Raw genomic sequence first — 12424 nt, forward strand, 5'->3', positions numbered from 1 at the left:
TTTTCCTTGGGGTGGCGGGCGGGGGGGGAGGAAAAGGCCACAAAGGAGAATAAGCTTACTTATTCTATAAAAAGACTTTTAAAGAGCAGTTTTACGTTCACAGCAAAATTGAGCACAAGGTACACAGATTTCCCATACTACACTCTTTAAAAAAAAATTTTAATATCACATCAATGAGACCTGGAAGACTATTTCAGTGACTTACAGAGCCTTAATAAAAAGCTCTCTCTCCAAGATGAGACTGCAAAGTGTGGCACTGCTTTACTAGCTGTAATTTTTTTTCTCACTTGAGAAAGACTGAGCCTAGTGCAGGTTCACTGGCCCCTGCCCGTGAGTGCAGGCTGATTCCAAGATAGGGTGCTGCAGGGACAGACCCAGGTCATCTAGGCCACTCATCTAGGTCATGAGAGCCTCCAGAGATGACCACACCTCAACCAACTCAAACAATTCGAATCCTGCCATTGCAAAACACCTACAGGCTGGCCTTTCTGTGCCCATACCTTCAGCTGCTATTGCTAATTTCAGTCACTTACTTTGCAAATAAAAGCAGATAGCCTAAAGTTGCGAGATTGGCAGTGAGACCAGCCTTGATTCCCAACTCTGCCCAAACCGGTGGCTTGGTTTTTACAGGTTGCTTGGCAACTCCAAACCTCAGTTTCTTCAACTGTAGAATGGAACTTCTAAAACCTTCCTGTAGGATTGCTATGAGCATTTGATGAGATAATAAATAAGTACTTAGTGTTTGACAGTGCTCAAAATTTGTTAATTGCTTCTTCCTGGAAATTGGTGAGTGTTTGCTAACCATTCATCAGTCCTCTGTGCATTTCTTTCAATTGTAGTTAACCTCTATCTTTCCCCATGTGGCAAGAAAGGAAGAATTTCCTGGTGGGAAGGAGTTCCCACTTTTTCCCCTTTCCCTTATGGAAAGTGAGCTGATATCAGGCAGCAGCTGGCTGAGAGGCAGAAAGATTATTCTGGTGAAACACTGAACTAGAGGGCTCCATATCTGAGGACCCCAGGCCTAGCTTGGGTTGGGGGGGGTGGTGATAGGGGAAGAGAGAGTGTGACGTGCCTTACTGCAAACAGAAAGATTAAGTAAATGACCATTTATTGAAATGTGAGAACTTAGGCCCTTTTCTGCTGCTGCAGCCAGCATGTACCCTACCCCTCCCCAAGGAGGAGCATTTGGGTATCCCTTCCTGGAGACACAAGTCCAAAAGAAAAAACCTACAGTATGACTTTTGGGGTCCAGGCCTGATCACCCTGCAGTCAAGCTAACCAACTCACTAGCAATCCTCCCCACCCCGAAACACACACAGAACTTCCATTCTTCTTAAACACATCTCTTAATTTCCCATAGCACTCTTTCTTCCCCCCTGGTCTCTACCTTTTTGTTAAAGGCTGGAGGATAATGAAACCAAAAAAGCATAGCATGCAATAAATAAGGCTGTTTGTTTACAAAACACAGTGTATTCCTGTTCATAGGGCTTCTCTCCAGGGCTGGCTCCTGACCCCTCCAGGTCCCCTCCCTGGGCAGAAGCTGTTTTCCATGCCTGCTCCCCAGAGGCACCCACACAATTCTCGTCTGAGACCTTAAAGACGGCAGCTCACAGAGCTCCCTCCCCTTCTCACCTGAGACGGAGCTTCTGAATTAGGGTCTGAGGGTCCATCTCCCCAGGATGGCTGACACAGTGCCCAAAGTGACCTGGCCATCTCAGAAGACAGAATATTTCGCTTCCATCTCTAAAGACATCACAAGGCTTATCACCTATCACAGGAGCAGAGAGTCAGAGGGGCATTGCTGTGTTTCAGTTCCTCAAGAGTGAAACTGCTTGGGTGAAGACGGCAAGAGCTGAGCAGATGAAAGCTGAAGTACTAAGAAGGAGAGGATGATAAAAATAGCTGACACTAATTGAACCGTCGTCATAGGCCAGGCCCTGTTCTAAGCACCTCCCAGGCATTAATTCATTTAGTCCTTGCTACAAAACTGTAAGGTCAGTACTATTATCATCCCCATTTTTAAAATGAAGAGATTGAGGCCTAGGGAGATTCAACAACTTGCCCATGGTCAGCCAGCTATGACATGAAGGGGCAGAATTTGAAGCCAGATGCTAATTGTAGACACACGAGTACACAAAAAGAAAATAAAGCAGTTCATATTTTTTAAAGGCAGCAGAGGAGGGATGGTAGAAAAAGATTGTCTGGAAACAAATTGAGAACATTGATGTAATGAAAAGAAGCACTGTCTTGAGAACAGGAGAATCAGGGCCCATATCTCTACGGTACTTCAAAAGAGGCCTAAGCAAATTCAGTCAGATGGCACGGTTCTGGTTTCCCACGATGGCAAACAGATGTGTTTTGGGTTTGTTTGTTTTTTTCCCCACATTTGCAGTTAAAGAACATGGAGTACACAGAACTTAAATGCCAATGGTAGAACGATCTAGAATCAGAAAGGAGCATCTTTTCAGTTTGCCCTCTTCCTAGAGGTAACTCATCCACAACCCAGTCAAAAACTTCCTAAGCCCGACTACGTGCAGAGCTCCCAAGAGGCCCTGGCCCTCAAAGATGGGAGGACAGAGACCAGTAGGGCTAAATAGAAATAGAATGTGGGCCTCATGAGTAAGCCACATGGTGTAATTTAAAGTTTTCTAGTAGCCATATTAAAAAAGGGAAAAAAGAAACAGGTAAAATTAATTTTAATGATATATTTTACTAAACACAAGATATCCGAATTATTATCATTCAACATGTAATCAATACAGAATATTAATGAGATATTTTACATTCTTTTTCAAACCAAGTCTTCAAAGTCTGGTGTATGTTTTATACTCCCAGCACATCTCAGTTCAGACTAGCCACATTTCAATACAAGCACAGTTCACTAATTCAAGGTAAAAATTAGAGCGCCGAGTCAGTGGTAGAAATCACAGAGCAAAAACGTTGGTGCTGCACAGCGATTGCAGTGAAAATGCAGCTGTGCTTGTGTTTCATAAGGATTTGCTTATTTTATTTCAGCAAAGTTCATCCCTGTTTGCCAATTTGATAAATATTTATTATTAATAACTTTCAATAATCAGATTCCTGCATCTTCATGGACAAAGGTGCTTTCCACATTAGAAAAGCACTTATTATCAATGTCAAATGCATGTTTTGATAACCAATGTTGGAAATAACCTCAGGCCCTCTTTGTGCCTGTTGCTGAGAGAAAGAACCACAGCCAGAGAAACAGAAAACTGAGAACAATCAACAGGCCATAGGCTCATAGTTTCTGACCCCTGAGACTCTGCGCTTCCCCCTGGCTGAGCAGCGCTGACTGTTCCCTTCCTCCACAAAGTCTTTCATTGTGCAGCCTAGAGCCCTTTGCATGGTAACCCTGTTCCATTTTCCCTGGAGAGTATTCTGGCCTCCTCTTTGCCCTAGCTAAAACTTGGCTCTTCTTTTGAAGACCCAAGTGGAGAAGTAGACGCAGCTACTTCTCTGAAGTAGCCCTTTGGAGTAGAAGCTGTGCATTCTCCCACACTGCAGCCCTCCCCCATTCCCCAGTGTGGCTTCTAGATAATTGCCCCACTGGTTTGAACTCCAGATTGCTGTGGTTCAAATCCCCATTGGCTTGTTACCTTGGGCAAATTACCTAGCCTGCTTTTGTTCGGGTTCCTTGTCTGTAAAATGAGGGTAATAATGACACCTACCTCTTTGGGATGTTTGGGCATTAAGTGAAATAATCTATGCAAAGTGTCTAAAACACTCAGTTTGGATAACTTGATGCCTGCTAGAGATGACTGTCCTGATCCAGTGTGAGGTTTGCTAGCTCCACGTCTGGCTCTCCTCCTATGCTCCTTGCAACCGAACTCTGCTCCCCTCTTACTCACTCCTCATTACTGACTGAAGATCCACACTGATCTCACAGTTTCCTCTGCACTCCCACGTCCCACCATCATCCTAGATGACTTCAAGTCCACTTGAATACTGTCTCTCAGTTTCTTCACACCCACATTTTCTAATAATCTTCACTCAGTGTTTTACTGGAGCCAGTTTCCACCAGCTGGTGAAATGTGTGCATTTCTTCCCAACTCCACATTCGGTGACATCAACACCATTATCTTGAAATCAGCCTTGATGGGAATATTTACACCATGGAAATTGGCAAATGCAAAAAACAGGGCACTTTTCTGTTGCGGGGGGGGCAGCTTCCTAGAACACACCATTTCACTCCATTTCAACAACCTGATGCCATGGCCATGCCTTGACTCTTTCCATCATTAAGAACCTTTCAACATCTGAAATATTAAATTAAAATCTCCCATTCTTGGACTGTACTCCTTACCCTCTTAGCTTTTTTTTTACTTTGTGGATCCCACCACAACTATTTTTTAAGTACCTCCACTGAATAGCCTCTTCCTTTTACTTCTTCCATATCTGATTTGGGCTTCTTGATTTATCACATGAATCATTTTTATGATAATATTCCCCAAACTCCTGCCCCATTTTTCTTCTTGCTAAAACCCAAACCTAGCTTAGTCTAACTATATTTTCCCTCTTTGGAATCTATAAGGTGGCCATAAAGTCTGGAAATGGAAAATATTATCTAATCATGTACTGTCATGCATATTAATAGGCCACTTATAGGTATTTGCCTCTGTTTCCAGTCTTAGTGGCCACCCCGCATAGCAGGGCTATTACGCTCTTGGGGGCAGAGGGGAATCTCTCAGTGACATGGATTGATGTCGTGCTGTAAATTCCTGGCCTCCAGACTTACTTGGCCTTTAATGCTACTCCTTAACACTCCTTTTCTGGCCTCTCTCATTCTACACTTCCTTCATAACTCTGATCCCACTTCCGCTTCATCACTCTTAGTCTATGACTGCATTTCTCTTTCCCAAAGAAAATGAAGTCACTAGACAGGAACTTCCTTTTCTTTCTGCAGTCGAACCTGCAGACAGCATGGCTACCTCTAGCTTTCTTCCTTTCTCTCTTCTCAGCCCAGTTCTTCTAGCTCTGCTGTGGATCCTGTCCCCTCCCCAAGGACTTCGCTCTAGCAGTCATCTCTTCTCTCTCCTGTATCTTTAACCTCTCCCTTTTTGTTGGATCCTTCTTCTCAGCATAGAAACATCCTCAAGTCTTTCCCATCTCAAACACCTCCCAGCACGTGTGCCTCTGCAGTCACCACCCCCTTTCTCCTCCCCTTTGCAGCCTTTCTTACTAACCACGCCTTCCTCGGTCCACCCTCATGATGTTCCCATCATCGTGTCATAAAATCAGTCTCTCCCACATCATCAGTGACCTTTTATTGCGAAATCCAATGACTACCTTTCAATCCTTATTTGTCTCTATTATGTGTTGAATGTCTGGGTGTCCCCTCCAAATTCATATGCTGAAGTCCTAACCCCTGGTACCTCAGTCTGTGACCTTATTTGGAAATAGTGTCATTGCAGACATAACTAGTTAAGAATTGGTCATAATGGAATGGAGTGGGCCCCAATCCAATATGACTGATGAGCTTATAAAAAGGGGAAATTTGGAGACAGACATACACACACAGAGAACACCCTGTGCAGATTGCAGTTATACTGCTACAAGGAACTACCCGAAGTTGGGAAAAAGGCCTGGAGCAGATCTTCCCCCAGCACCTGCAGAGGGAGTATGGCCTTGCCAACACCTTGATTTCAGACTTCTAGCCTCCAGAACTATAAGACAATAAATTTCCACTGTTTAAGCCACTCAGTTTGTGGTACTTTGTTACTACAGCCCTAGCAAACCAATACAGCCTCCCAGAAGCATTTGACGAGGTTGACAATGGAAACACTCATCCCTGTGTCACTTCCATTTCTGGGGATTTCTCCCATCTCTCTAACAGTTCTTCTCCACCTCTTCTTCTAGCTTATCTTCAGTGTTGATGTTCTTTAGACTTCTGACCTAGGCCTTCTTTTTTACTTCCCATAATCTCCTGAGTGGTTTCACCTACTTCCATGGCTTGAATTACTGTTCATGCAGTGGTGTGCCAGAAAACGTTTCACGACTGGCTCTCTGGGAGGAGAGGAGACTGATTTATGTTTTTTTCTGATTTCTGTAGTATAAATATCCCCACCATGGCTGATTTCAAACTGCCAACAGTTTAACAGCTGGTTCTCAAAAGGAAACAGTTGGCTCTCACAAGCTGGTACGAGTCAGTGCAGGGTGGCTCCAGCTCATCTCTGCTTTTGTGTCAGAGATAAGCAACTTATTTTTACGCATAAGGTAAAATAAAAGCACCTGCAGACGTTTCTTTCCCCTAACAAACTGTTCCAGAAATGGAATATCTGCAGCTGCTTTTACGTGTTCTTTTGTTATTTCCACGTCGCTGTGGTGGCAGTGCCAATGCCGGTGGATTTTCCCCCCTTTCTTTTTACTGTGTATGATAGAAATACTGTACCTTTGATCAATTTTGTTTTTATGACAAGTTTGCAGTTGTTTTAAATCTGGTTTTTGTCAGAGGGCATCAAAATTGTATCTCAAAACAAGAAAATATTCCATTACAAAGGAGACAAACAAAAAGGTCCTTCGTACCAATACTTCGAAACATGTGATTTCCTTTACTTGGCAGGAGCCGTAGCAATGGGTTTTAATTTTGTTCAGAAAACAGTCTTTGTCTGGACCCGCTTGCCCTTTCATCAGGCTGGACTTAACTGTTCATTCACCTGACGAATATTTATTAAGCACCAGCTGTGGGCCAGGTACTTATCTAGGTGCTGAGGAGATTCTGAGGAGCCATACAGAGTCCCTGCTTTCGCAGAGCTTAGCTCAGGGGTGGGGATAGATAGGAAACCACATAAACAAAAAAGGAAGCTGATTTCAGAGAGTGGTGAGCGCTGTGAAGAACATAAAGGCAGGGTAATGTGGTCGAGAGCGACCCGAGGTGGTACAGTCACCACTTCTAGGAATCAGGCTCTGACCCTCCGGCATCTGAGCAGGGCCGTGCACAGACGCACATCTCGTGATACTACAGCTCCTTCCTGCTGCTCACTTTCCCTTCCTTTCCCAGACAGCACCAGTCTCTCCCGTCTCAATTACTTACGGATACCAGTTACACAAATCTAAATGAGCTTCCTCCATCACCAAACACAATCAAAATCAAAATCGAGGACCAGAATCGGTGCCTGGACAAAAGCAGTGGAACAGGGCCAGCCCAGAGTGACTCTGAGGGAGTTCCTTGTATCAGTTTTAGGGCCACATCTCTGCCCCTGTGGGCTAGGGATTCACTAGTCACTGACTTCTAGACTGAGGACTCTCCGTTCTACACCTCGCCTTTATGTGTCTTCTGAGCTCCAGGCACACATGGCCAAGGGCCTAATGGAAATGGTTTTTGGTTTTCACTGGCATCTCAAATTCTACAGCACTGTGCCCTGCCCTCACCTTCCTCCCTATCTCCAGTCTATCACCTATTCTTCATCTCAGTCTATCACCTATTCTTCATCTCTTGGACTCTTCTCCAACATCCAGTTAAACACCACATCTAGTATTTCTGTCTCCACATGTATCTTCAGTTTATCCCTCTCTTCATCCCCATTGTTTTTACCTTACCTCAGCCCATCACTTTCTGTCTACATTAATGTGACCACAGTCTTGATCCTTCTATTCAGTTATTTACACTGCAGCCTGAGATTCTTTTCTAAAATAAAAGTCTGGTGTGGGCACTCCACTGCTTTAAATCCTTCCATGGCTCCCCACTGCCTTGATATAAAATTGGAACTCCTGGACATGGTGGCGTACAAGCCCTCCATGATATGGTCCTGCTTGCCTCTCCAGTCTATCTTCTCCCAGCACCTCGCTGTCCCCAATCTCTAGGCTCTCGCCACACCTGTCAGCTCTTCGGTGGTGCCATATTCCCTTCTTCTACCTCTGGTGTTTGCAGAGGCTTTTCCCTACACCTGGAACACTTTCTTCAATCCCACCTCACTATCTTTGATCTGGATAAGATTTTTTCCTTTTGAACATCTAACAGTGCAGACACTTGCCCCTGGAAAACCTCTAACCACCTCCTACCTCTAGGGCAAGGTCTGGCTTAAGATCCCCTTTGTATGTTCTGATAACATTGTTTTGGAATTGCCTATTTACTTGTTTATATATATATATATATATATATATATATCACTGGACTATAAATTATATGAGAACAGCAGCTACCTCTGTCTTGTTTGCCATTGTATCCCCAGCAACTAACATAATGCCTGACACAGAGTGCACCTACAATGAATACTTATTGAATAAATTAATGGATGACTATGTCTCCTTTAAGTAAATCTTGTTTTTTTCACCTATTCTTAAAAAGACAGAAACACACACACACACACAGAGTCACCTTGTATGAATTAAAATATTATGTGCTTATTATAGAAAATGTGAAAAATACATAAAAGCAATAGGAAAGAGTCTACCATCCATCTCACCACATAATTATGACTCCTGTTATCTCCTTCTATATATATATTATTTTCATTGTTGAAATCACACTATGTCTACAGGTTGTTCCTTTAATAGTAAAAGTTGTGGTTATTTAAAGTGCAGAGTTCCCTGGCATTAAGTGTATTCACATTGCTGTGCAGCCATCACCACCAGCCATCTTAGAACTTTTCCATCTTCCCAAACTGAAACTCTGTACCCATTAAACAATAATGTGCTATTCCCCCATCCTACAGTTTATTTTTTTTGTTTTTTGGCCATGCCTCGAGGCATATGGGATCTTAGTTCCCCGACCAGGGATTGAACCCGTGCCCCCTGCATTGGAATCTTAACCACTGAATCACCAGGGAAGTCCCTACAGTTTAGTTTTATTTGGGTTCATAGCATAGTGGAAATGGCTTTCTTCTGAATCCTTACTCAGTTCAAGCGAACATTCCCATTTATCTTCAAAAGGTTCTGAGGATTTCCTGGCAGATGCCATCCTTCCCAGAGTTCTTTGGTGCTGTCAGGTATTTCAGTCAATTCCATGTTGATAACATCCCTGAAGTCTCACTTTGTGCTACATCTCCTCATGCCAGGACCCACAATAGGTTCAGGGGCCCTTGAAAATATTTCAAGTTCTTTTAAGATCCAAAGAAAATGAACTTTTAGGTCAAAGAAAGTGTTTTAATATATAATGTTAACATATTTGTCTTTACATGAATATCATCACAAAATATAAGTTAAAAATTTTTTTTATGGTGGAAGAGGTTCATGAAGGCAAAAGTGCCTAGGTAGTACTGTAAATGCTTTCATGTTACAAACAAAAAGAAATGGTGAGGAGGAATCGCTGAAGTTTTTAACGCAAGACACTTATCCTTTGGTCAATTTCCACCTTTTAATTTCTCTTTCCTAAGGAAAAATAAAGAAATCTTACAGAAATTTTACATAGCACTATATATAGTTAAAGCAGGAGCACGCATTGAAATTTTAAATTTTAGGTCCTGTCTTCAGTTCCTAGGATGTCAAGAAATACTGGCAATTAGATAGTCCTCCTGGCATGATTTTCCAATTTGAAATAAACCCAAATGTAAACTAATTAACTGGGCCATTTTGAGAACACACAGCATTGGTTCCATGTGTTTTAAGAGCTTTCCAGAGAGCACGGAAGCCAGGATCACATATGTGAGGCTTCAGAAATACATGGCAAGTGTCCCTGTTACCTGGGTCTTCTGTTTTTTTAGTTTTGTTCACTTAAATATTCATGACATCTTCATCTCTCTAAGAGAAGGAATTATAAATCATTCTAATTCCATTCTATAGCATTCTGTACCATTCTGAGTGCATAATAGGCACCTATCAAGAGCGTTTTGGGCTTGATGACATATGCATTTAGAATTGCTTGAATTGGAAGTGTCCTAGGTGGGGAGGAATTAGAATCTTACATCGTTCTAAGTCATTTGACTTAAATTTAAAAGGCAGGTTTTCCTTGGGGTGGAGGTGGGGCTTGGTTAGGGAGGGGAGGAGGACTCCCAATCATTTATGAACTTCTCTGGGAACATAAATTTTTGGAGACAATCTATTTTTCAAAGAAACTGAGTCATCTTTCCACTCTCTCACCTCTTTACCTCCATGAATCACAAAAGGTCATGAATTTTTTGAAAGTACTGAACATTATCCTGCTTGTCAAGTTGAAGTATAAGCTCTTGCCCGAGTCAGAGCTCCAAGTGTTCTCAGGTGCCTAGAAGAGCAGCCTTGCAATTAGGAAGATTCCGATTGAGCCGATGTCCCTGTTAGAGCAATATTTCTCCCTCCAGGGCCTGTACAGCTATTAAGAAATGGGTCCACCAAGAGAGAAGGGAGTAAATGTGTTTGACTGCATTGTCTTGGAAAAAAATAATTTCAATTTCTTGCTTGTCTTCATAACAGTTCTTCAAAGCTTCGCACTTTGGCCAGAGGTTTGTCTCCCGCATACCTGAGATTTGGTGGCACGAAGACGGACTTTCTCATTTTTGATCCCAAGAAGGAACCAACCTTTGAAGAGAGAAGTTACTGGCAATCTCAAGTCAACCAGGGTGAAACTTTAAAGATTAACCATATATCTGAGTTAACTTGAGTCAGTCGTGGGCATTCTCAGAGAAGAGCTATTGCTCATATCTAACAATTAATAAGAGATGAAGGTCTCCCAGCGGACCCGTGGAGGCACCTATACAAAAGGAGGAAGCAGTGGGCAGGTTTCCTCCTCCTGATGTTTTCATGAATGTGAGACATTGGGGCAGGGGGGATGGTGTGCTGGACACAACACTGGGGCAGGGGAGAGTTAATTGTGGGGTAAACAGCACAATGATTGTAGCTAAAAGGACAGAGCTGCCTAGAGGGGCCTGTGGGTAGAAATGTACCAAAACAGAGTATTTCCCGCTCAAGACACAGCACTGATCGAAACCCATTTATTCCAAAAAGTGTGGATGAAAGGTGTAATAAGGGGACATGGAGATATGCTCTGCTTCTAAGGATGGATTTCAAGACTTGATTTGTTGGGCAGTGGTTCTCAAACTTTATTGACTAGACATAATCACCTGGGGTGAGTTTGAATATTTGGATTCTTGGGCTCCAACCTTAGGTTACAAGTTTAGCAAGATCCTCAGGTGATTCTGATATTGGAAGTCTGTGGGCTTCATCTGAGAAACACCCTGGGGCGCCATGAGGATTTGCCCTGTGTCTTTCATCAGTGCTATACAGACATCAAATGGAAGCTAAATCATTATCTTAACAGTTATTAAAAAAAACATATACATCATTGAATTACAATAATGAATTATGATATATATAAATGAACAATATTTTATTATTTTATATATTACATATTTCCTTCTGTTTATTTTCTGCAGTTAGGAAGTGTTTAGAACCGTTAATCAGTAACTGCGCCAATTGATAGAAGAGTAATTAGAAAAAATGAAAAAAGCAGGAGAGTTTTCTTAGTATAACACGTTGGAATATGTTTAGACCTGGCCCTTTCTCACCAGTCATATGCGTTCAAAAGGTCTCATAAATTTAGATAGGAAACTGTCCTTTGCTCATCAATTTTCTTCATCCTGTGGGGAGGGGGGAATCACTGGGGTTATCCAAGTGCTTCAGAAACATTCTTTGTGAGCACAGGGGTGGATGAGGCACCCGCTGTCAGAGAGCCAGAATGTGCAGCTTCCCAGAAAGGAAGTCACTGGGGGGTCAGCCAGCCCTGGCAGCTGCCCCCGGCAGCCCTGCTGCCTTGTGATAAAGAAGCACAGTCTGCCTGATAGGATAGTGGTGGATTTTCCAAGTACACATGTTGTGGTCTCAGGAGCTTTGATGATACCAAATTTGAAGGAATAAAAGTCAACATTCCCTGTCCTACCATTTGGCAAGAGGAAATCACCACAAAGCAGATATAGTCCATGTAAAACAAATTTCTATGTATGTTGAAAGTGAACCTTAAGAGAACTGAACTATGTTTTTTTCTGGTGGGTTCTCTAGTAATTTCAGGTTTCTGAGGAGCCTTCTGAATTGTTAAATAACTTGAAGTTATGTCCAATGTATCTATGTCCAGTATATGTCCAGTGTTTCTTCAGAAACCTGCCCTGTGGCTGTTTTTTTGTGGTAATTGATTAGCCAGCAAATTTGACATGTATAGCTGAATATATCCTTCTCTGATGTTACACTTAACAACCAGAAACTCAATTATCCTGCTTTGGTCACATAAATAGCTAACTAAATAAGTGCATGGGATTTCAACCGTATCATTGTGAAAATAGATTCTCTAAATTATTTACTCCATTTGCAGATATTTGCGAATCTGGATCCGTCCCTTCTGATGTGGAGAGGAGGTTGAAGTTGGAATGGCCCTTCCAGGAGCAATTGCTACTCAGAGAACAGTATCAGAAAAAGTTCAAGAACAGTACCTACTCAAGTAAGAAATGAAAGGTACCCTGCAAGTGTCCCAGCCCCCAGAATACTTGGATGGCTTGAACTTGGG

General features: G+C 42.5%; 1 protein-coding gene across 1 annotated transcript in view; it reads left to right on the forward strand.

Annotated features, from left to right (window-relative positions):
- The window catches only part of HPSE (heparanase), a 33561-nt gene that overhangs the window by 766 nt on the left and 20371 nt on the right, over positions 1-12424 (forward strand). Inside the window, exons 2-3 of the mRNA XM_068542725.1 lie at positions 10345-10490; positions 12233-12358. Of these exons, the coding sequence (XP_068398826.1) occupies positions 10345-10490; positions 12233-12358 (272 nt within the window). The remainder of the gene's footprint in view (positions 1-10344; positions 10491-12232; positions 12359-12424) is intronic.

This window comes from Eschrichtius robustus, chromosome 4 (assembly GCF_028021215.1).
Source record: "Eschrichtius robustus isolate mEscRob2 chromosome 4, mEscRob2.pri, whole genome shotgun sequence".
In the NCBI taxonomy this organism is placed as follows: domain Eukaryota; kingdom Metazoa; phylum Chordata; class Mammalia; order Artiodactyla; family Eschrichtiidae; genus Eschrichtius; species Eschrichtius robustus.